A 25159-nucleotide genomic window follows, 5' to 3' on the forward strand; every position below is an offset into this window, starting at 1 on the left:
TCGGTCCAGGGGCAGCATGGACCCTTCCTCGGGAAACCAGTCATTCCAGCCTGAAGCTCTGCCCAGTGTGTCAGAGAGGTCCTCCCCAGCCCCTCCGCTGCAAGAGCCTGTGCACGCCCTGCCTGGGCACTGCCTGAAGGAAAATAGGAAGTTCTTGGGGGGCCCCAAGGCCCTGGTCACCCATGAAATCCTCCAGAGACATGTCTACTCTTCAGGAAGCTGGGTAGGAGGGGAGGCCCCAAAGAGTGCCAGGCCATTATGACCAGCCTGCCTGGGATGTCGAGTGGCCCCTCCACAGGCTGGCCATATGCCCTAAGGCCTGCTCACAGCTGCTGCTCATGGTCCCAGAGAAGGGGTCACCAAAGCCCACCGGGATCATCAGACCCTAATGATCAGGGCAGGTCCGGATGTGGAACCATGCTCTCCAATTTACAAGGTGGTGATCCCATGCCAGCTTCGTGCCAGGGGCTTCCAGGATGAAATTCCCTGAAGTCTTGCTCCAGGAGTTTTCTCCCTCAGTTTGATTTTTATTGGAAAAGGTCAGGGAGAGTGGGTGCCAGGGTACCCATTGCTGAGGTCGGAAGAGGCAGCAGAACGCCACCCCCACACCAGAGAACTCTCAGAGCCTCCCAGGGAGCCAGCTGGGTTGAACGCTCCCTCCCAATGCGAGAAGGTGGCAGAGGGGTTGAGCTCCCATTCTCGCTCAGCCCCATCCCTGCCCACCTTCATGGAAAGCCCAACTGCAGTCCCCCAGCCCCAGCCCCGCTCAGTGCCAGATGCCATTCGGCCCCATCTAGGCCCTAGATGCACTTCTTAGCATGGAAGGAAGCCTTATGGGCCAAAGGCAGCCTGACCCTTTCCTGGTCTGGTCCTTGGCTCGGGCAGGGCCTGATGGCAACCAGGCTGAAAGGGAGGGGTCCAAGTCTTGGAAAGCCACCTCCTAAGGAAAATCTGCAAAGCCACCACCTGGTGTCCTCTCAGAAGATGCCCAAAGAAAACCCAAGGATTTGGTCCCATAGCACCCCCCCCCACCATGGAGCAAAGGGCAGCAGGTCTAGGAAGCTGGAAGCCCACCTCCACCCCTGCCTCTTCAGCCTCCCTCCCCAAGAAGCATACCGTCCAGCGTAGCCTGCTGCCGAGGGGTTTTACATTTGATGTAATCATGGTCGATGGGAGTGGCCGTGTAAGGTGGGGATGTCAGACCTGGGCCAGATGAGGGAGGGAGGGAGGTCCCAAGGCCTGGCAGCATCCCAGCAGAAGAGTGAGAGTCCTCATCGATGATGCAGGCCTTTTCCCTAAAAGAGTCGGGGAGAGAAAGCCCTGCAAAGGCTGGGGGAGGTCCCAGGCACCACCCCATGTTTGAGGAGGCCTGCACTCGGTGCCTCCTGGCCACAGGAGGCCTCCCGGGACCCACACAACCTCCAAGGAGCCTGGAATACATTCTACTGCACACGCATGGATGAAGCTGCCACCAGCCAGTGCTAGGGCCTGCCCCACCAGGAGCTGACCGAGCAGGCAGCCAACTAAGACATGGGCGTTTTGGCAGCAACCACTTGGACCAGGGAGTTTCAGTGGCAGTTTGTCCTCATGTCCTGCCCCGCTGGCCGCTGCCAGCTAAAAGTCACACCAGGGCCCAGGTCCATAGCCCCTCTAGACCCTGCCATCTCAGGGGGCCCGCGCCTCTGCCCCACCTGCTGCTGAATCACCTCCTCTTGCAGCCTTGCTCCCTCCCTTCCCCTGGAAGCTCAGTCCTTCCTGGCAGAGAGAAGAGGACAGCTGCATGAGCTAGTAGAAGACCTCAGGGATCTTCCCTTGGTCAGGTGACCTGGACAAGGCTTAGCGGGCACTCGGCAGGTCTGCAGATGACACTCTGGGGGAGCCCCAAAGAGGACAAGGGGGCCAAGGGCAGGGGGAGGATGTTGGCACAATGTCCCAAGAGAGAGACAGAGACAGATGGCTAGACAGAAGACAGAGCAGGGCTGGGGGGAAGGCTGAGCACCCCCAATAGGAGCAAGGCCTCCAAGACAGAGAAGAGAGAGACCCCGCCCTCCCTGCTCTTCCCTCCTCTGTCTCACCATCCTTCTCCATCCTTCTCTCCCCTTCCTCTTCTGAGGCAGGGGGACCTTGGCCCTCTTGCTCAGCAGCCATCCCTTGCACCCTGCTCCCCATATCAGGCCTCAGCTGGGAGTTGGCCGCCCCACAGTGGCCCAGATTCAAGTCAGTCCTCTTCCCCACCCTTCCTCCCCCCATCCCTTTGCCCAGGCTCATAATCCTCTGCCCCCCACACAGCCTGCTTCTTCAGGTCTCTGCCTGAGGTTGGGGGACTTCAGAGCCTCCTTATTTCAGGCTCAAGGCCCCACTTCCTGCCTGGTGGGCCTTTGGTCAGGTCCTCCTGACATTCCTTCCTCATCTTGACCCCCCAGCAGAAGGGAAGACTCCCCCACCTGAGAACTTAGCCCAGAGTCAAGGGGGCCCCTGATGAATGAATACCCAGAGGAGCTGTGATCAGCCCCATGCAGAGCTCCAGGGAAGTGTAGGAGCGCCCTTGCTCTCTTCATGATGGTGCCCAGTGGGACACACAGAGAGTGAGCTCCTGGGGGATGGGGGCTTCTCAGCCCATTGCTGGCACCCAGAGCCCCGTCCTTAAGGCTTACTGACTAGTGCAGGACCCAGCAGGAGCCTCCAGGTAGGATGATCATCACACACTGGAAGGGCAAAGGGGAGTGAGCACAGCCCAGGCCCTGTGGTGCAGGGACCCCGCACGGTGTGGGACAAGAGGGCATGACAGTCGAGCCCATCCGGGCTTGGTAACACTGACGCTCCAGGCCCACCTTTGGGGGAGCCACTACTCACTTCTCAGAGACTTTGGGAGTGTTCTTCTCCTCACCCCTGGCAAAGGGCCCGTCAGCAGCTTCCTTCATGAAGGCGAGCAGGCTCTCAGCATCAACCCCGGCATTGGGCTTACCCACAAGCTTCAGGATGGAGGCATGCAGGCGAAAGTAGACCTGGTGAGACAAAAGTCCGAGCTGTCATGTCCCCAGACCAGCTAGCCTCTCCTCTCTCTGCAGAAGCCCTGGCTGCTGCTTTCTCATCTGGAAACCAATCTCCACAGCCAGTCCCCCAAGGGGCCAGGGCAGCCACAGCAGGGGCTGGATCCTCTCCAGGGGCTCCTCAGGCCAGCTTTCCAGGCCCAGGGGTGGCATGACTGCCCTGGGTCCAGGGACAACCAGGCAGGGAACATGAGGGAGGACAGGAACAAAACCACCACAGGGAAGCCAAGCCAAGCCACCAATGTTCTTATTTGAAGGCCAGAGTGGGCAGAGGGAGAAGTGGCCCAAGACCCGAGGGATGCTGAGGTTTCTGGGAGCAGGGACTAGGCTGCTCTGGTTGAAGTCCAAGGGCCAGGGCAAGTGTACCCCCAGTCAGGCTTCTCTATCCCCATCCCTGGATGGCAAAATCCCTCCCAGTGGTTTTGTGTATGTGCAAGAGTATGAGTGTGAACATAAGTAGGACTGTGCAGAGGGGAGTGAGTATGAATGTACCATCCTGCATAGGTCTGAGCTCATCAATAGCATGACTATGGCCCCATTAAGCATCATGTGCGCCTGTGGGTATAATGTGAAAGACATGTGTCTCAGCACACTGAGTGAGGGTATGAGAATGAGGGGTCTGTGTGTGAGTGCCATACCCAAGAGGTCACAGGGCCCACCTCACCTCCAGTGCCTCCATGGCCAGCTCAGGGGGGTTGTGGTAGTGGATCTTCTTGGGGTAGCGGGCGGCCTCTTCGTGCAGGTAGTGAGCGGCCCGTTGGTAGTGCAGAAGATAGATGCCTGGCGGCTGCTTCTGTTTCTCCGCCACCTTGCCCAGCATGTAGTGCAGCAACCATTCCTCCTCATCGCCGTCACCCTCACAGCGTGCGGCTGATGTGAAGCACAGCTTGGCCGTCTCAAGCATGCTGTCACGGCGCTCCTCCATCTGAGACAAGACACACACTGAGTCACCCCTCCACCAGGCGGTGCAAGTCTAACTACCCACTGGTCAGGGCCCAGTAGCTGCCAGTCTGCCCCTCCCACATCTGAACCATGAGAAGGGAAAGAAAGAGGAGAACCTAGGAAGGTCCCTCTTCTTCATGCATCATCTTGGGCTCCCATCATGGGTTAGCATTCCTAACCTGGTCTAGGAGCCCCTGCCTACCCTACTCCCCCCAGCAGTCCCAGGTCAGGCCAGGGGATGTACAGCCAGTCTCTCCTTCATTCTATTATACAGTTACTTACTTCCAGGCTTTCACTGACCCCCTGAGCCCTATCTCTGAACCTTAAGGGGTATCAAGGGGAAGAGGGTTATTATTCTAGATTCCAGAGAACAGAACCAGGAGTAAGAGAAAGGAGATACAAAGAGGGCGACTGAGACAAGAATAAATGACAAGAATAAAAGTAGGGAACCTCAATGTGCTCCTTTCAAATGTAGATAAATCATATTAAAAAGCTCAAGCTCAACAGGAACACCAGCCCTGGAGTCAGGAGTTACCTGGGTTCAAATCTGGTCTCAGACACTTAATAATTACCTAGCTGTGTGGCCTTGGGCAAGCCACTTAACTCCATTTGCCTTGCAAAAAAAAAAAAAAAAAAACTTAAAAAGCTCAAAAGGAAGTAAAGAACCTAAACAGAACTTTGGAAAAAAAATATCCCTGGTTATCACTGAATGGTAAGAAAAGGGAGTTTACACAGATTTCAGCCATAGCTGGCACCTTTACAAGACCTATGGGGTGGGGCACAAAATGCATAAGAGCAGAAATATTATATATATTTTCACTGATCATAATTCAATAGAAATTATATTTGGTAAAAGGTCTTGCAAAAAGAATTAAAAAACTAATTATAGGGGGCGGCTAGGTGGCGCAATGGATAAAGCACCGGCCCTGGAGTCAGGAGTACCTGGGTTCAAATCCGGCCTCAGACACTTAATAATTATCTAGCTGTGTGGCCACGGGCAAGCCACTTAACCCCATTTGCCTTGCAAAAACCTAAAAAAAAAACTAATTATACTCATTAATTTAAAAGCTCATTAATTTGGGGTGGCTAGGTGGTGCAGAGTCTTTAGGACCTGAGTTCAAATGTGAACTCAGATACTTAATAATTACCTAGCTGTGGGACCTCGGGCTTAACTTAACCCCATTTGTCTTGAAAAAAAAAAACTAAAAAAAAAAGCTCATTAATTTAAAAATGTCTATGAAATTTACAAAATTTAAGTAGAGACTGAATGCTAACAAAATGGTGAGTAAGTTAAAGAAGAAATCATAGAAATGATGACACACTTCAGCTAATAAAATGATACTGAGGGGCAGCTCAGTGGTGCAATGGATAGAGCACAGGTCCTGGAGTCAGGAGGACCCAAGTTCAAATCCAGCCTCAGACACTTAATAATTGCCTAGCTGTGTGGCCTTGGGCAAGTTACTTAACCCCCATTGCCTAAAATAGATAAATAAATAAATGAATGAATGAATTGAATGAATGAATAAATAAATATTTTTAAAATGATACTGATAATATATCAAAACTCATAGGATGCAGATAAAGTGATTAAGAGGGGAGTTTTACATCTCTAAAAAAACTACTGGAGAAATTGAAAAGCAATTTGGCCAGAACTAAGGAGAAACCAATTTCTCATACTATATGCCAAAACAGGCTAAAACTGGATACATGACCTAAATATTTTAAACAAATGAGACAAAGAGATACTTTTAACAGTTATGAACTGGGGAGAATTCTTAACTAAAAAAATCCCAAATGATGAAATATGCAAATTTATTACAAAGAATAGAACAGTTTTTGCACAAGCAAAATCATTGTACTGACAATTAGAAGGAAAACAAATGGGGAAATTACTAGTTAAGAATACTATTCAGAGATAAAGAGAAATAACACAAATATAAGGTGCTCTAAAAGCTTTAGTGCTTTTCAAAGATAATTAAAGCTTTAAACAGATTTAAGGCAAGAGGCAGAGTCAAAATGGGGTTAGAAGCAGGAAATCACCTGAAATCTCCCAAATTCCCCTCCAAACAAAGTTAAAACAATGCTTCAAAATGAATCATAGAGCAATAGAACCAGCAAAAGGGAAGCTAAAACAATTTTCTAGCCTGTGACAACTTAGGAGTTTATAGGAAAGGTCTGTCTCCTTGGGTTGCAGTTGAGCCTGAAACTCAGGGCAAGGTAGGACGAAGCCATGGGAAGCCAGCAGCATGTCACAGAGGCAGTGCGATAGCCCCTTGACTACTTTATCTGCATCCCATAAGTTTTGATATACTGATTTACTCTGAGCTTTCATGATCTAATATTCCTCATCCCCCAAGATTGTAACTTGTATCTGCATATGGACAATGCAACATAGTCCTGCACCCAGGGTAAGCAAAGTCTTATGTAGTCAGATGGTGAGGGGTCAGACAACTGATCAAACAGCGACTACACAGGACTCTGTTGGCCCGGGGTGCAGGACTATGCTGTATTGTCCATATACAGATCCAAGTCACAATCTTGGGGGATGAAGAATATTAGATCATGAAAACTTAGAGCTGCAGGGAAGCAGGGGTTCTTAAAAAAAGTATTTGTGGTCACTCAAAGACCAGAGCACAGGCCAGGAAGAACAGTGATCATACCTCCCTTTAGATCACGTCACCCTGAAAGCACCAAAAATCTATAGATCCCTACAATTAGATCTGAAAACAGTGGCAAGAAAAACCAAAAGTTTAGGACAATACATCCCTCATTCCAGGAGAAAAGTACAACTTTAACATAAAATTAAAAGTCAAGAAATAAGTTGGGAAAATGAATAAACAACAAAATAAGACCCAAAGCATAAAAAGTTATTATGGTGTCAGGAAAGGTCAAGACACAAACTTAAAAGATAAAGTCAAAACAGTTAAAGTAAAACCTCAAAGAAAAATGGGAATTGGACACATGCCCAAAAAAGGATTCCTAGAAGAATTCAAGAAAAGATTCAAAAAACAAACAACTAAGAGAGGTAGTATAAAAATTAGGAAAGGAAAGAGATGCAAGAAAATTATGAAAAGAAAGTCAACAGGCAGTGGCTAGAGCACCAGCTCTAGAGTCAGGAGGATATGAATCCAAATACAGTCTCAGACACCTAATAATTACCTAGCTGTGTGACCTTGGACAAGTCATTTAACCCCCTTGCCTTGCAAATAAATAAACAAATAAATAAACGAATAAGTAAATAAATGAATGAATGAATGAATAAAAAGAAAGTCAACAACTGGGTAATTTAAAAAAAGAATTGATCAAATGGTAAAAGAAGCACCAAAAACTCCTGAAAAAAAGAATTTAAAAAGTAAAATTGGTTAAATGGAAAAAGAGGAACAAAAAATTCGCTGAAGAAAATAATTCCTTAAAAATCATAATTAGGGAAGTGGAAGCTAATGGCTATGAGACATCAAGAAATATTAAAATAAAATCAAAAAATTAAAAAATACAAAAAAATGTGAAATATCTCTTTGGAAAAACAACCAACCTGGAAAAGAGAGCAAGGAGAATTATTGGGTGATTTGAAAGTCATGAACAAAAGAAAAAAGAGTCTAAATGTCACACTTCAAGAAACTATCAAGGAAAACTGCCCTAATATCCTAGAACCCAGAGGGTAAAAAAGAAATTGAAAGAATCCATGAATCATCACCTGAAATAGCTTCCAAAATGAGACCTCAAGGAATATTAGAGTCAAATTCCAGAGGCCCCAGGCCAGGGAGAAAATACTAAAAATAGCCAGAAAGAAGCAACTCAAATATAATGTAGCCACAGGCTGACACAAGATTTAACAGCCATCAAGGGCTTGGAATACAATATTTCAGAAGCAAAAGAACTAGACTATGTGGTATAATAGAGTCAGAAGGACCAGAGTTCAACTCTAGCCTCAGGCACTTACTAATTGTGTGACTCTGGGCAAGTCACTTAACCTCTGTTGGCCTTAATCTCCTGGAGAAGGAAATGACAAACCATTCCAGTGTCTTTGCCATAAAAACCCTAAATGACATCATAGTTAAACACTGAAATGATTAAACAACTACAACCAAAAAAATCTGTTGGGGGAAAAAAAATCTATTAAGGAAATTATCAGTTGAACCAACAAAAGCAACAAAAAAATAACTATCTCAAAAAACACTTTTAACAAAATAAAACAGCCATTCCTATTAATAATACTGAAAAGCACAAGAATAAATGGAGCTTTCCTTAAAATTAAATAGAATCAAGGCAGCTAGGTGGTGCAGTGAATAGAGCATCGGCCCTGGAGTCAGGAGGACCCAAGTTCAAATCCAACCTCAGACACTTAATAATGGCCTAGCTGTGTGAACTTGGGCAAGTCACTTAACCCATTTGTCTTACAAAAATAAAAACAAAATTAAACAACATCTATCTTAAACCATCAGCAAGAATTATTTGTAATGGTAATAAATTAAAAGTCTTCTCAGTAAGATTAGGAAGAAGCAAGGATGCCCATTATCACCACAATTATTCAATATAGTCCTAGAAACGCTAGTTATAGTAATAAGAAGAAAAAGAAATAAAAAAAATTAGAATAGGCAACAAGTAAACATGATCATTCTTAGTTGATGATATGATGATATACTTAGAAAAATCAACCAAAAAGGAGTGGAAATAATTACAATTTTAGTAAAATTGCAGATTATAAAACACCAGCATTTCTGAATATTACCCACAAAGTCCACTAACAAGAGATAAAAACAGAAACTCCAGTTAAAATATGTGAACAACATAAAATACTTGGGAGTCTACTTGCCAAGATTCTATGAATACAATTTCAAAACACTTTAGACTAAGTCAATATAATAGGAATGGCAATCCTACTTAAATTAATTTATTTAGTCAGTCAGTGGTAGAAATAAAATAAGAAAATTCATCTTGCAGTGGTCTAGCAGTACTGGATTTCAAAATGTATCATGAAGAGAACACTCTAGTACTGTTTAAGAAAGAGTGGTGGGGGGCAGCTAGGTGGCGCAGTGGATAGAGCACCGACCCTAGAGTCAGGAGTACCTGGGTTCAAATCCGGTCTCAGACACTTAATAATTACCTAGTTGTGTAGCCTTGGGCAAGCCACTTAACCCCATTTGCCTTGCAAAAAAAAACAAAAAAAAAAACTAAAGAAAAAAAGAAATAGAGTGGTGGCCCAGTGAAATAGATTAGGTACCTAATACACAGTACTAATGATTATAGTAATTCAGAGCTTGATAAAAACTCATTATGTGACAATAATTGCTGGGAAAACTAGAAAGCAATATGGCAGAAACTAGGCATAGACCAACATCTTACACACCATATACCAAGAAAGGGTCAAAATGGGTACATGATTTAGATATAAACAAATTAGGGGAGCAATTTTCCTGTTAGATCTATGGATAAGGTTAAGAGTTTATGACCAAACAAGAGACAAGAGAACATTATGAGATATAAAATGGATAATTTTGATTATATTATATGTTGAGGAACATGGGGGGCCTTTGGCTTCCATGAGAATGTGAAGGGAGAACTGTTAGTTTGCATTACAAAGACTGGGGTCTGCCTGTACTGGTACCCATAGGCAGGTATGTAAGTTAAGAAAAAGGACTTCTTGGCCTTAACCTGATCAAAACCTGAAATTAGATCAGGTTTGCCCCCCACCCAGTTCTGAATTAACCTAGGGTCTTGTCCTCCTCTTTTTCCCATGCTCAAGGAGATTACTGTTCCCTCCCCTATGCTAATTAGTATAATGAGCAGGGCAGGAAAAATGCATGGGTGGTGAATGTGACTCAACCAACAATTGGCACAAAGGCTCTTTCAAAAGTGAATATAAGGGGTGGCTAGGTGGCACAGTGGATAGAGCACCGGCCCTGGAGTCAGGAGTACCTGAGTTCCAATGCAACCTCAGAGACTTAATAATTACCTAGCTGTGTGGCCTTAGGGAAGCCACTTAACCCCACTGCCTTGCAAAAAAAAGAAAAAAAAAAGAATTATATATAAGAATTATATATATATATATATATATATATATATATATATATAATTATATTATAAGAATTATATATAATTATATGTAAGAATTATAAGAATATGAGTCATGTCCTAATTATGTCCTAATTGATTAAATAGTAAAATACCCGTGAACTGGCAGCTATCAGAGGAACACATCAAAGCTATTTTATGGTCACATAAAAAAATGTTTTAAATCACTACTGATTTGTCACAAATGCAAATGAAAACTTCTCTGAGGTTTTCATCAGCCCTCTCAGATTGGCTAAGATGACTGAAAAGGAAAGTGACAAATGTGGGAGAAGATTTGGAGTGGTGAACTGGTCCAACCACTCTGGAAATCAATTTGAAACTATACCCAAAGAGCTATAGAAACATGCATAACTTTTGACCCAATAAAACCACTACCTGCAGGTAAGAAAGTCAACCCCAGGCCAAATCTAATAAGTTGGAGTGTGTGGACCAACTTCAGGACAAGCATAAGGATATAGGAGTTACTCTGAAAAACTGATCTGGAGGTCTAAGTGGACCACATTCAAAGGGGGCAGCAAGAGTCCTTCTGCACCCAAGACTTATCAGACTGCAGGACAATAAAAAGGGCCAATGTCCACTGGCAGGTTGGGAAAGACCCTTGAGTTCATGCCATAAAAACAAAGCTGGGGACAAGGCTGTTGAAGGAGGTTCTGCTGTAGTGCTGATAATGAGGAGGGTTACATATAAAGAGCTTTACAAAGTGGGTGCCATGATCCCACCCCATTTCACAGATGAGCCGCTGAGGCTGCCCACCCTCTCCACTGCCCCTCCCCCAAAAGAAGGGGCTCCCACCTGCTGGACCACCTCAGTGGGCAGCTCTGCCCTCCACTGCTTGAGCTGGCGAGAGGCAAATGAGTGCAGTGCGTAGGACATAGTACCATACTCAATCCACAGTGACAGATTGGAGGCATCAATCTCCAGGGCACGCCGAAAGCAGTTCAGCACAGGTGCCGAGTGGCGCCAGATGGGTCCATCACTCTTGAGCTCATTCGAGTTCAGCTTGTCTTGGATGCGGCTGGCCCTGGCCAGAGCCATGCCAGCCCACGAGTCAAACCTGTGTGAGGGGACACAAGAGGGCCTGTCAGGTCACCTGTCAGGTGCCGTCTGATCTCTGGCACCAGGAGGTCCAGGAGGGGTACAGACCTGGTGGGGCAGATGCAGATGTCGTGCATGTAGAACTTGATGGCCTTGGACTGTTCCTTGTTCTTGAAGTGGTAATCGGCCAGGAGGTAGTAGAGCTCATTCACTGCTGGAGGCGAGTGGTCAGCGCCCTCTGGAAGCGATGGCACCTGCAGGGTCACACCATGAGACCACTATAAGGGAGGGGAGGAAAAACTCAGGGACAGGTGGGGTCATAACTTTCTTCTGGATATCCTCCCCCCCCTACCCCCCGATAGAAGGGGAACCTCAGAAAGGGCAGCAGGGTACAACCTTGCTCAGGGTGCCTTCAATGTATCCAGAGACATCATCCAGGCTGAGCGCAGGCTTCTCCGTACGTGGGACAATGGTGGCCACCCTCTTCAGGAGGTTGGCCAGGTCTGCAGACACCGTGCTAGTCTTGTAGCTGTCAAACTCGGGGAGGGTCTTGGGCTTGAAATAGTCAAACATGAAGAGGGCATCCTCCCACACAAGCTCCACCTTGAGAGGGGACAGATAGTGAGGCCCAGGCCCAGGCCCCCCCACTGGCACAGGGATAGGTATCCAGGGCACTAGGGGCAGCCCCATACCTGCTGCACCGAGTGCTCTTCCAAATAGCGGGCCTTGCTCTTCTTGCTGGGGAAGCTATAGAGGCAGTAGAAACACTGCTCTAGAGCAGTCTCCAGCTCTTCCTTGTACGGGTGCGTGTCCTCTGAGGCCGAGGCTGCCAGCTCCTTCTGCAGGACTCGCACCTAGGACCAGAAGCAGCATCACCATTCTGTCCCACCAGGACAGGGGGTAAAAGCCCAGGGCTGGAGAGGAGATGCAGAACACTGATGGGATGGAGGGACAAGCCACCCAGGGAAAAGAAAGATATAGGCTGGGAGGAGCATACATACCCCGCCCCACACACACCCTGCACACTTGTTCACATACAAACATACACAAATACATGCACTAATACTTATACACATTCCAACAAACACACAAACACATGTACAAACATGCCCAGGCAAGTTGGCTGCCAAGTCTGGCCAAGTTGCTGCCCCACTGTTGCCTCAGTCACCTCAGCTGTTAACAGGGACAGGGGAGATCCGGTGCTTGTCCCCTCTCCTTGGCACTGAGCCAAGTCCATCCACTGGCACACACTCAACACGTGTAGACACTCACAGATTTAAAGCCACATGTAGTTGGTCATGTACAATCACTCATGTTCACATGCATACACACACCTAGAAAAACTCTCCCACAAACACAGTGACCCTTGATGACATGCTCACCCTTGCACAAGCCCATACTCCCATGATCACAGTCCCACCTGCATACACTCATAGTCCTACTCAAACCCACAAGAGCACACATTCAGTCACATGCATGTGCTCACACGAGTAGTCACAACCACACATTCCTATGAGCACCTCTTCAGTCCCACTCACACACCACTCAGTCATATTCATGAGTCTACACATCTTCTTGCTGGGAATCACATGAGCACACCTGAGCAGGCAGACTCACATGACTGCAGGCATACCTATACAGTCCCACATGCACATGCACATGCACACACACACGCACACAATACACACAGCCACATAAGAGCACACAATCACACCATCACCCATGCACACACACTCAAATAAGCATGGCACCACACATGTAAGCACACACTCAGACGATCACACACATTCAGTCATGCTCACACTTGCCCAAGCACACGTATGCACACATAGAGAAAGCACTCACATAGAAGCGCAGCAGGGCCCCATTGGAGTTGCAGCACCAAGATCTCCTCCCCAGATACTCATGGGCAGTGTTGAGTAACATGAGAGAAGATGGGAGCAGGGAGGTATCCAGTCTCCCTAGGAGAAGGAAAGGAAATTGGGTGGAAAAGGTAAGGAAGAAGCAGTATCTGCCGGTTCCTCTCCCTCTCACCCACCTCCAATCTACATAAACACTTGAAAAGGAACAAAAATAGCCCCCATGTTAGAAAGAAAAAAGAAAGCCTCCAAATGAATTGATACAAACCCATTTGCACTCTCCAGTTCTGAGTTTGGCCCCTCCTCCCCCATTATCCAGAGTCAGTCAATCCCTGCCCATCACCCCCCTCCTATGAACACTGGGGATAGAGAAAGAGGCCCAAGCTAGACCCTTCCCTAGACCCTTCCAAGAGGCTTCCTGGAAGAGATAGGATTTTGGCCAAGTGGGAGCAGAGGAGGGGGAGTGTTCCTAGCCAGGGCATGGCCAGAGAAAACACCCAAGAGATGAGGGGACTTGTGGGTGGGAAAGCCAGGAGGCTGAGATTCTGGACCCGGGGTCCATGACCGGGACTAAAATTGTGAAGGGTTTTGAAACCTGAAGGTCAGAGGGAGGCACCACTTTGTTGGGGAGGGAGTGACATGGTCAGACCGAGGCTTTAGGAAGGGTCCTCTGGATGCTGAATGAAGGCCAGACTGAAGTGACCCAGGCAGGCAGATGCCTAGGCCTGCACAGGGGATGGGGGGACACAGCCCAAAGGGGAGATGCTAGGCCACAGTCTAGATAGGGAAGAGGGGGTACATGGACTCAGACATTCACTGGCTGAGGGACTCTGGCCAAGTTGCTGCCCCACTGTTGCCTCAGTCACCTCAGCTGTTAACAGGGACAGGAGAGATCCGGTGCTTGTCCCCTCTCCTTGCCAATACTAATGCAAGCACAGGAATTCCCTGACAGGGCTGGGACCAAGGACTAGCCACAGTAAGCCTCCCTGTCTGAGGTGGTCCTACCTTGCTGGCTGCCGGGGGTCTGGCTGACCCAGGAGTGCTGTGCATGAGGATCAGCAGGAAAGACTAGAGATCCTGTTACTCCACTGGGAGTGCCAGGAGATGCAGTTAGACCCAGACATGGAGTAGGTGGGGTGGGGTATTCTGGGAAAGCATCGATGCAAAATAATTCATTTCTGAGGGGAGAAGGCCCTAGGGCACTTGACAAATAACAAGTCCTAGCAAGTCCCAATATACCTTAGCTGCCTCTATTTCCAGTTATGCTGGGGGGGGGCAGCTCTCAGAGATCCATATGCAGCCAATCCACCTGAACTCAGAAGAACAGCAAGGACTGAAGATGGACACCTCCCAGAGGGCAGCTCCCCAAGTCCAAGAGCAAGAGTTGGGGATGGGGGTGGGGAGGCCTAAGCCAGGCCCTGACCTTCGCTATCATCAGGGCTCTGCAGCTGCTGCTGCTCCTGCTGCTGTGGGGGCTGACGGTGGGTTTGGAAGCCCTCCTCCTCATGTTGGATGACTCGATGCAGGATGACCCATGGAAGCACGGAGGCCACATATGGCTCCTTGGCCTCTTCCTGGACAGACATGCTACAGTCGATGACCTGCCGAGGCAAAGACCCAGGGGTTGTGAGGGAGCAGAAGACACTAGGCACCAACCTCCGGTCTCAGTCTCCTACTCCTGTGAGTTATGGCTTGGAAGAGGAGAAATCTGAACAGCAGGGGCGCAATCCCTGAGCAGTGATGCTCTAGGCTCTGCTCAGAAGTCTCAGAAAAGGGAAAACCCACAGGACTCTGAGAGAGGCACCCCAACTCTGGGCTCTGCCCTTGGGACCAACAAGGAACAATCAATCAATCAATCAATCAATAACATTTCTTAAGCATCTGCCATGCCAGACACCGAGTGGAGCACTGGGCCATACACACTGACTGCCAAACCCCATCCCCCAACCTGCATCTTCTCCAGACTCAACCTTCCAAAGACATGAATCCCTTCCCCATCCCCAGGCACCTTGAGGTCAAGAGGACTCTCATTTCCTTTCTATAAACTCTGCCCCTCTGAAAGCAGCCCCAAAGGCCACATCCTACTTTGAGGTTAGTGGCAATTCACTACTTGACAATGGGGTTAAGGGACTTGCCCAAGGTCACATAACTAGGCAATTATTAAATGTCTGAAGCCAGATTTAAACTCAGGTCCTCCTGATTCCAGGGCTGGTGTTCTGTCCACTGCGCCACCTACTGCCCCTACTTTTTTCCTTCAGTAAGTTTTTCTTGATGTTCTCTCTTTCTTATATCACCAAAGTATCCCCATTATCCCTTCCCTGCTCCCCTAGAACCATCTCTATGAAAAAGTGTGCTTTTAAAGGTCACACATAGCCCCTATGGACTTTCCACCTCTACCAAAAGACAAAACTAGCACAACTTCTCATGTCTCCCCTTGGTCTTTATAATTTTATTACATTTGCTTTTTGGATTTCTGCTGGGTTGCTCTTCTTTTTGGTAAGGCAATTCTTTACCTGTTTGAACATTTAGTGTCCATGGTTTGTCCATGGAAGTCTGTTGACTTCCCTCTGCATTGGGTCATGAGGCTCTTTCCAGGCTTCTCTATATCCATTATACCCATCATTTCTAAATGTATCACTTCACAGCTCCACCAACAATGCATCAACGTACCTATCTTACCACAATTCCTCCAACACAAACTGTTGTCACTTTTTATTGTTGCTACCAATTTGCAGGGTATATAGTGAAACCTCCACTTATTTTGACTTCTCTTATTATATTATTATGGTATGTTATTCTCTTATTATTGGTGATTTGGAGCCTTTTTTTCATCTAGCAGTGAATATTTTGCTTTTCAATGTTGAATAATCAGTTTCCTATTTTATTTTTGTAACCGCCTCCATCTCTTCTATAGTTGTGATTTATTTTGTAGACTGCAACTTTACTGAAGCTGTTATTGTCTCTAACAGTTATCTTTGCCAATTCCATGGGGTTTTCCAGGTAAACCATCATATCATCAGCAAACAGTTTTGTGCCCTCTTTGACACTGTTTTTAATTCCCTTCTCTTGTGCTATTGTTGCCAGTATTTCCAAAACTGTATCAAATTATATGGGGAGCATGGGAAATCCTTGCTTCACTCCCATATTCACTGGCAAAGGTTTAACCATGTTGTATCCGCACCATATATGATATACACTTTTACTTTAAGACAGATGCTTTTGGGGTGGCTAGGTGGCACAGTGAATAGAGCACCGGCCTTGGAGTCAGGAGTACCTGGGTTCAAATCCGACCTCAGACACTTAATAATGACCTAGCCGTGTGGCCTTGGGCAAGCCACTTAACCCCACTGCCTTGCAAAAAAACTTAAAAACAAAAAGATGATTTTTATGAAAAAAAGAAAAAACCTGTAGAGTTACACTTTATAGGATACACATACAAAGAGTATTGTCATTTGTTAAGGCTTTTTTCCCTTCTATTAATATGATCACATGGTTTTGGTTTAATATGATTATGTTGCTCTCCTGATGTTGAGCCACTCTTGCATCAATCCCCTGTGATCATATTAGATAATTTCTTGAATGAGTTACTGTAATCTGCCTGAGAGGATTTTTCAGACAAGGGGCAGAGCTAGGTGGCAGTGGATAGAGTACTAGCCTTGAAGTCAGGAAAACCTGAGTTCAAATTTGTCCACAGATACTCGATACTTATTAGTTGTGTGACCCTGAACAAGTCACTTCACCCCAATTACCTTATCAAAACAAAAATTCAGAAAATGTCCATTAATGATATTGGTCTATAGTTTTCTTCAATGTTTTATGTTTCCCTGGTTTAGGTATTAGGACTAGATTTGTCTCATAAAAGGTAGGTTGCTTTCTCAATTTTCTTTTTTTTTTTTTAGTTTTTGCAAGGGAAATGGGGTTAAGTGGCTTGCCCAAGGCTACACAGTTAGGTAATTATGAAGTGTCTGAGGCCGGATTGGAACTCAGGCACTCCTGACTCCAAGGCCAGTGCTCTATCCACTGCGCCACCTAGCTGCCCCACTTTCTCAATTTTTAAAAATAATTTGTTCTGAAACTATGCCCAAAGAGCAATAAAACTAATTATATCCTTTGACCCAGCAATACCAATACTAGGTCTACATCCAAAAGATCTCACCAAAAATAGGAAAAGTCTCACTTGTTCAAAAATATTCATAGCAGTTCTTTTTGCAGTGGCAAAGAATTGGAAATTGAGGGGATACCCATCCATTGGAGAATGGCTGAACAAATTATAGTATATACAGGCTACGGAGTACAATGGATCTGTAAAGAAACCTATAATGGTTGGACTCTAGAGAAGCATGGTAGAAATGACAGGAACTGATGCAGAGTGAAGGGAGCAGAACCAAGAGAACATTGTCCACACTAATAACAACACTGGGAGATGATCAACCTTGATGCATGCAGCTACTCTCAGTAGTTCAGAGAACTAGGACAACCCTGGGAGACCAGTTTTGGACAATGACATCTATATCCGGCGGGGGGGGGGGGGGGGGGGGGGGACACCACGGAAGCTGAATGTATACTATTTTTAAAACTTCTTTTATGTTTTTCCTATCGCATGACTTACTTTCTTACCCCTCAGTCCTAATTCCTCTCATATGAAGTGACTACCTTAAATATATTAAACACAAATGCACAATGTACAACTTTGACCAGACTCCTCACCATCAAGGGGAGGGGCAGAAGGAAGGAAAGGCAGTGGAAAAATGTGTAACATAAATCTGCGAATGGATGAATGCTAAGAAACTACCATAGCATGTAATTGGAAAAATAAAATATCAATTAAAAAAGAATAATTTGTGAAGTATGATTACTAACTGCTCTCTGAAAGTTATTAATAATTCTATAAAATGCATCAAGGTCCAGGAATTTGTCTGGTTTTCATCTTCTGGGTTTTCCTCTATTTCTTTTGTGTTTTCAGTTTCGAGGCATTTAACGGTACAAAATTGTCTTTTAATTTTTTTTATGTCTTCTAATTCTGCTCCTCTGATTTTGCTTCTGTTCATCTGTGATTTTACTGATTTGATTTTTTGCTCTTTTTATAACCAGATTAACTAAGGATTTGTCAGTTTGATTAGTCTTTTCAAGAATTTTTGGTTTACTTATCATTTTGTGGGAGGATTGTTTCCAATTTATTTCCTATTTGTTATTATCTCCTCTTTTCTATGGATTTTAGTTTTATTTGTGGTTTTTCTGACTTTGAAAAGCATATTCAGTTCTTTAATCTTCCCCTTTTTATTTCACTAATGTACAGTTTTTTTTGGCAAGACAATGGGGTTAAGTGGCCTGCCCAAGGTCACACAGCCTGGTAATTATTAAATGTCTGAGGCTGCATTTGAACTCAGGTCCTCCTGACTCCAGGGCTGTTGCTCTATCCACCTGCTGCCCCCAAATATTTTTCTGAGCATTGCTCAGCTGGGCATGTTGTTTCATTAACATCTTTTTTTTTTTAGGTTTTTACAAGGCAAATGGGGTTAAGTGGCTTGCCCAAGGCCACACAGCTAGGTAATTATTAAGTGTCTGAGACTAGATTTGAACCCGGTACTCCTGACTCCAGGGCCGGTGCTTTATCCACTGAGCCACCTAGCCACCCCCATTAACATCTTTTTTTAAGGATCTATCCTTTTTTTTTAACCTTTCAGATTCTGGGTATACTACAAGTCCATGGAGACAATGGACTTATCTTTAGTGCAGAATTTCTGTTTGGGGGAGATTTCAGAGGCCATGGGGATAAGAGAAAATATCGAGTTTGCTCTCTAATAGTTTTTCAGGAGACTCAGAAACCTCTAAAACCCTCCAGAATCTTTTTCCAGGACACTGCCTACCAAATTGGGCTTCTTCCTAGAGGTCTGCAGGGAAGGTGCGAGCCCAAGACTTGAAGACTTGAACTTATCTCCTTGAGATTATTTTTCAGCTCCAAACTAAATGCCCAATCCTAACTGGCACTGGCAAACCTGATGAGCATGCCCTTGCATTTATCCAAGCCACTGATCAAAAGTCAGAGACTGCTCAGTAGTGCCATGGCAGTGGACAGAGCAGGATGGGTTTGTCAACACAAAGACTGACCTCAGGCACTACTCAGCTTTGTACAAGTCATTGACCTTCTAGCTGCCTCAGTTTCCTCTTCTGTGAAGGGGGGATCACACTAGGACCTGCTCTTCAGCTTTCCTGTGACAATCCAATGAAAGTATGCAAACTCTGTGTGTGTGTGTGTGTGTGGTTCTGAGATGCATTTGGGGTGGGTTAAGTCCCACATGTTGGACATCCAGCTGGAGAGTCACCAGAACATGAATGGTCATTCAATCCATGGGAGTCATGTGGTCCAAGTCACCCAGTACAATTCAGCACAGAGCCCCAGGGGACACCCATGGGGAGCGGGATGATCTGAAGGAGGCTCCAGCAGAGGAGTCCAAGGAAGAAGGGTGACAGCTTAGGTCATTACCTCTGACATCACCAAGTATCTGTGATCTTGCCCCTGGCACAGGCAGGTCTGGGTATGCTCAGTTTCCCTCCCTGACTCCGTGCCAGAAAGGCCTCTCATGACCCCAGCCCAGGGGAGCTCCACACTCAGATGTGAGTCACCTCTCCTACCTGGATGAGGTTGTTGGTGAGCCGGATGAGGCTGGGGGTCCGCAGGGTCTCGTCCAGGATGCTGCTGTCTGCAGACAGGGCCTGCTCGATACCCAGGAGGAGCTGAGTGATCGTGGCCACCCACTCTTCCTTGGCTGAGGTGTCCGTCAGGTTCACCATCTGCTGAATGGCCTCATGGAGGGCGACTTCAGAGCACTCAAAACACCGCGTATAATCCTTTAGTTTGAGAAGGGCATCCTGAGGAGAAGGGAGGCAGCAGGAGGCCATCAGAGGGGGTGCAGTGGGCCCACCTGGCCATGTCCAGGCCTGGGCCCACCCCATTTGGCCTCCTCCAGAAGACACAGGGACAAATCCCCTGGCATCTGATGGATTGGGGCCCCAGACCCTTTGTGTTAGGGGGAGTCCCAGAAAAGGCAGGCAGGGCCACGAAGACTCCCCAACAGGCTGCCATTGACTCAGCACAATGGAGTTCTAATCAATGCTCCGAAGGACAAGAGTCCAGTCCCGGCGAGGCAGAAAGGGGGTACCTCCTGACCCATCTGCCAGTTGCCTGTCCTGGTGAAACGTAACTCCTTAAGGTATTCTCTGTCTAGGTGGGGGTCCCCAGAGCTCTGGCCAGGCCCTTCTTCTGTAGGTACATACACATACACATATGTGAGCACATGTAGGGACTTCGGGGTCCCACAGGGACCAAGAGTCTGCAACAGGATGTCCCAGGGCATGAGAGCCCAGGCAGTTGGACTGACCTGCAGCAGGAGCAGCTGGGCCGGACGCTCTGGGATGGAGGTGACAAACTCCAAGTGTTTGGTCCGGTCGTAGCCACTGAGGCACAAGGTGGGGCGCAGCAGGTGGGCCACAGCCTGGTAGTCACCTGCCTCGTAGAGCCTCTGCAGCTCCTCCAAGGACTGGCAGCGCTCCAGGGACTTCAAGTTCTTATCAATCTGAAAAGACCACAAGCTAAAGGCAGGGTGCCAAAGTCAAAGGGCAGCCCCTGCTTGGAGAACCCCCCCTCCCATCAAGAGGGCCTCTTGAGGGCAGCATCCAGGCCAGAGGCTACAGAAACACTGACCAAGCCACAAGGAATGAAAGAATAATAAGGGAGGGGGAGGGGTGGAGTGGGGGAAGGAGTAGGGGAGGAGAGGACGTGGTCCTGACGAGGTGAGGGGGATCCAGTCACCAGTGTTACGGCTCCCCCTCCATTCAGCAGCAGGGTTAAGGGAGTGACCCAAGGTTGAGGCCCATGGGGCATCACCCTGAAGTGAGAAGGGGGCCCAAAAGAAAGTGCTAATGTAGACATGAGCTGCTTCTCCAAGGGCTCAAGAGGGCAGAGACGCAGGCCTCAGAGAGAGGGCAGGGTGAGGGAGGGACCAGAGCGCTGACTCCCTCCTCCCATGTTGAATTGAGCATGTTGGAGGGGTATCCAAACGGGGGCTACAGTGCCCCAGCAGGAGGGTGGGAGGTGGGTAGAACAGACAGACCAGACTGGAAGCCGAGAGCTAGCTCACTGAGAAAGAGAGGGGAGAGTCTTGGGATGGCCTGGAGGTCAACTGAGGCTCTGGAGCAGCTGGTCCAGGGGGCTCCTCCATGGAGGAGATGTGGCTGAGGGCCAAGTGCAGCCTGGAAAGGCACCATTAGGCAGACTTCGTGAGAGGCGAGACATGGAAGGACAGAGGGGACCCTCTACAGAGGGAAGGGAGCCCACGGAAAGGGCAAACACAAGGGCCCTGCAGCCTCCCACAGCCTACTCACCTCTTCAAGAGAAACCACAGAATCCAAGTGGAGGTTGGGTAAGCGGATGAGGAGGCTCCTGGCCTCGGGGTTGCTGCCGGCCTGGTTGGAGGAGGTCGTGCTCTGGAGGAGTTCCGTGCAGATGTCATAGTTCTCCAGGGCCTGCTCCATATCTCCCTGAGGTGAGGCAGACCAGTGACATCAGCCAAACTCTGGCTTTCTTCTCCCCCACCCCCAGCCTCACCCTTACCCCGGCCCCCAGGACCACAACCCAGCCACCTCCTTCAGCAGCATCTCCCCTGGCCCCACCCCAAGGCAAACCCCTACCACCTCACACTCACTTTATGGCATTTATTGCTGGGAAGGAGGGCAAGGGCCTGCTTGCCTCAGTCTCTTCCCATACCAGTCCATCATACATTCAGCCATTAAATAAAAACTCCAAGGGCTTCCCATGTCCTCCAGGAGCAAATCCAAAATGCTGGGTTTGGCCTTCAAAGCCCTTCTTCTCCTAGCCCCCTTCCATCTTTCCAGTCCTCTCCCAGCTCACTCCTCTGCCCCTCTCCTCCCAGCCATTCCCCCACCCCCAAGGTTCTCTGGCCGTCCACTGGCCTGGCCCTCTCTCCTGACCTTCCCAGCTGCCTCTCAAGCCCAGTGAACCTGCCCCTTCCTCCAGGAAGCCTCCTCTGTCCCCTTGTGGGTCCAGGGCCTTCCTCACTTAGCTATCTCCTTAAGGGCAGGGACCCCCAGGGTCTATCACAGGGCCTGGAGCACAGTAGGCATCTAATAAATGCTAGTGCCTGACTTCCCTAGGAGACCCCAGAGCCATTCTCCCATCTTTCTTCTCTTTGTATCTGAGCATCTCCTGAATCTGCTCAATCTGTCCTTCATTCTCAAAGGAGACCCTCACATCTGGGAGTTGATGCCATGACAAGCACGGGAATTGGACTGGAGTGAGAGGGGGCTGTGCCATGTCACCAGCCTCGCTTTCTCCTCCAGGGCCACCTGGGTCCAGTAGCCAGATATGAGTCAGGATGACTGGAGATGGCCCTGGATGCGAGGCAATCAGGGGAAGTGACTTGCCCAAAAATCACTAACCCTAACCCTAGTGAATGTCAACCATCTGAGGTCAAATTTGAACTCAGGTCCTCTGAACTCCAGAGCTGGTACTCTATCCCCCAAGCCAAATGGCTACCCACCCCCCACAACTGACTGTTGTAATGGGGATCTTGGAAGAGCCTTTATTAGGGCTCAATGCCCTCAGTTCAATTGGGGGGGGGGGGAGAAAGACAGAAAGCTGGGGGACCAGGGAGAGGAGAGAAAAGAGAGGAAAGAAAAAAGAAATGGAAGAAGGGGCTCCCTTTGACAGATGGGGGACCTGAAGCAAGCAGGGACACAGTTCTAGGAAAGAGGTCTGAGGCAGGATTCACACTCCATGTCCTGGCAGGAAGCTCCCAGGTCCTGTTTCCGCCCTTCCTGAGCACCACCCCCAGGAGCAACATCCCCTTTACCTAGGATCACCCCCCGCCCCAGACTCAGTCCCTTCTCTCAATGTGAACAAGCTGCACAACACAACTCTCAGGTCGATCCATCACTGCGCTAAGCAGGCCCCCCAATCTTCTTGAATAGCTCCAAGGATGGGAGCTCACTTTTCCCTCCGGTGCTGAGCCATGTGGCTAGCCAACTAACCTGCAGAGCCAGGAAGCGGGCCTTCAGCCAGTACACGCGAACCATGAACTCCAGCCAGCCTTGCTCAAACAGGTCCCGCTGGGAAGAAGCGAAGGACAGCTGCAGGAGGTCCCCAAGGAAGTGAGGCCCCGGAAAGTCGGGTCCAAAGCGGCCGTTCACCACCCCAGCCGGGCAATGCCGGGGAGACACTGAAATCAGGCAAGGCAGGGCCGTGGAGGAAGCGCCTCTGGTGCAACAAGCCACAAGAGGAGCTCCCTGTCTGATGGGGCAGGCAGGACCCGTTTCAGTTCAATGGGGGGGGGGGGAAGGCTTCCTGGAGGAGGTGGATTGTCTCAGGGGAGTGATCCAGCCCCAAAGCCCAGGCACTGAGGGGCCTGTCTGTGTGACAGTATGGAGGGGGCTGGGGCCTGGCCTTTGGTGTCTGAATGGAGGAGAGAACCTGGAGAGTCTGGAAGAGGGGGTCAGGGTCCTGGAATAGCTGGAGGCAGGTGGAAAACTGCCAGGAGAGATCCAAGAGTTGAAATCTGACCTCAGACCCCTTTCCTAGCCCCGGGACCCTGCTTGCCTTGGGGTCCTTAGCTGTCAAAGTAGACAAATGGAAACTTCCTCCTCCCCTTCTTCCCCTTCTCCTCCTCCTCCCCTTCTTCCCTCTCCCCCTCCACTCTCTTTCTCCTTCTCAGAAAAGGGGAGCTCTTGGAGGAGACAGGCTAGAAGGGGATCAGTTGAGAAGGAGAGGGGCCACCTTGGTGAGGAGGGAGCCCCTTATCATAGGAGATGGGTGATGGAGTTCAAGAGGAAGGGAGAAGGGGAGCTCAATGACAATGGCTACCATTATTCTGTAACCCAGGAGGCAGGGTCTCAGTTGAATGAACGGAGAGGGGGAATCACGGGAAGCCTGAGAGGGACTGAGGGGAGCTGAGGGAGCCAACAGGAAGGGAGATTTCATCCCAGGGGGAGGGGGGTGGGGGGTGACCAAAGGCCAAAGCTTGGCCAGGAATAGCTGGGGAAGCAATAAGAGCCAGGCCCCTGCCCCCACATGGGGTCACTGTCAACAGGCCAGAAGGTGGCCTGACCTCTACTACCCAGCACTCAGTCTCAGGTCCAGCACACAGACATGCCCTTGAGCCAACATTCCCAATGCAGGAATCCAAGAAGCTGGGGGAGGGGAGGCATCTGAAGCTCTCAAGTAAGTCTGGTGTCACTGCAACCCCTAAACCCAAACAACCAAGCAAGCATGCTCCCCCCAGCTCTCTGTGGGAACTGGCACCCTCACTCTCAGCTGGCAGTCTGGCTCTGTCTCTAGCCTTGGGCACGCTGCTGTGTCTCTCTCCCTCTTTTCTGACCTGGAGGGTCTGGTCCCTGGGCACAAGGATCCCTGGAAGGAAGGGCCTTCTCCCTCCTCATGGGCTCAGAGGAAAATAGGGAAGGTTCCCAGGCCATGCAGTGTTTCCAGGGAGGTCAGCCCAGGAAGGAGATGCTGACAAGCGAAGGGAAACAACCACAATGAGGAAAAAGCCATTGTGGACACAGGGAACTCCCCAAGCAACTGGAGACCCCCTCCCTCCTTTGGGCCTCACAGCCACGTTGAGGCTGACAGAGCAATGGCTCAGTCGGTTCACTCATTAGGTCCCAAGTAAGATGCCAAGCTCCCCTCCACTACGAAGAGCCAAGAGGCAGTCACTCAGTTCCCCTTCTGCAGGGAAAAAGCAGGTCAAGCACCTGAGCTGCACCCTCTGCTCCCACGAGGACCTCTAGCCTTCATTCCCTCCTTCTGGCCTTCACCTCACTTTCCCAGGATGCTTCCTCTCCCCTACATCCAGCTCCCTTTTAGGTGCCCATCCCCCCATTAGAATATAAGCAGCTTGGGGCAGCTAGGAGGCGCAGTGGATAGAGCACTGGCCTTGGAGTCAGGAGGACCTGAGTTCAAATCTGACCTCAGACACTTAATAATTACCTAGCCATGTGGCCTTGGGCAAGCCACTTAACCCCGTTGCCTTGCAAAAACTAAAAAAAAAAAAAAGAATATAAGCAGCTTGACAGCAGGCTCTGTCTTTTTTCTCTCAACATTTTGTCCAGGCCTTGGTCACAGGAGGCATTTAAACAAAGCCTGACAACTTGGGGGCAATGATCAACCTTGATGGACTCGCTCATTCC

General features: G+C 48.5%; 2 protein-coding genes across 3 annotated transcripts in view; one reads left to right on the top strand and one right to left on the bottom strand.

Annotated features, from left to right (window-relative positions):
• The window catches only part of LOC141497082 (uncharacterized), an 857774-nt gene that overhangs the window by 374149 nt on the left and 458466 nt on the right, over positions 1-25159 (top strand). The window lies entirely within an intron of this gene.
• Positions 1-25159, bottom strand: part of CABIN1 (calcineurin binding protein 1) — a 93547-nt gene that overhangs the window by 37316 nt on the left and 31072 nt on the right. For both annotated transcript variants that reach the window (XM_074199662.1, XM_074199664.1), the window contains exons 14-26: positions 23006-23193; positions 21341-21496; positions 20338-20532; positions 19592-19828; positions 14382-14559; positions 12945-13060; positions 11792-11953; positions 11496-11702; positions 11208-11353; positions 10857-11118; positions 3715-3975; positions 2854-3005; positions 1117-1295 (exon numbers count right to left, since the gene is read on the bottom strand). In XM_074199662.1, coding sequence (XP_074055763.1) covers positions 1117-1295; positions 2854-3005; positions 3715-3975; positions 10857-11118; positions 11208-11353; positions 11496-11702; positions 11792-11953; positions 12945-13060; positions 14382-14559; positions 19592-19828; positions 20338-20532; positions 21341-21496; positions 23006-23193 — 2439 coding nt within the window. The remainder of the gene's footprint in view (positions 1-1116; positions 1296-2853; positions 3006-3714; positions 3976-10856; positions 11119-11207; positions 11354-11495; positions 11703-11791; positions 11954-12944; positions 13061-14381; positions 14560-19591; positions 19829-20337; positions 20533-21340; positions 21497-23005; positions 23194-25159) is intronic.

The sequence above is a fragment of the Macrotis lagotis genome, chromosome X, assembly GCF_037893015.1.
Source record: "Macrotis lagotis isolate mMagLag1 chromosome X, bilby.v1.9.chrom.fasta, whole genome shotgun sequence".
Taxonomy (NCBI): Eukaryota; Metazoa; Chordata; class Mammalia; order Peramelemorphia; family Peramelidae; genus Macrotis; species Macrotis lagotis.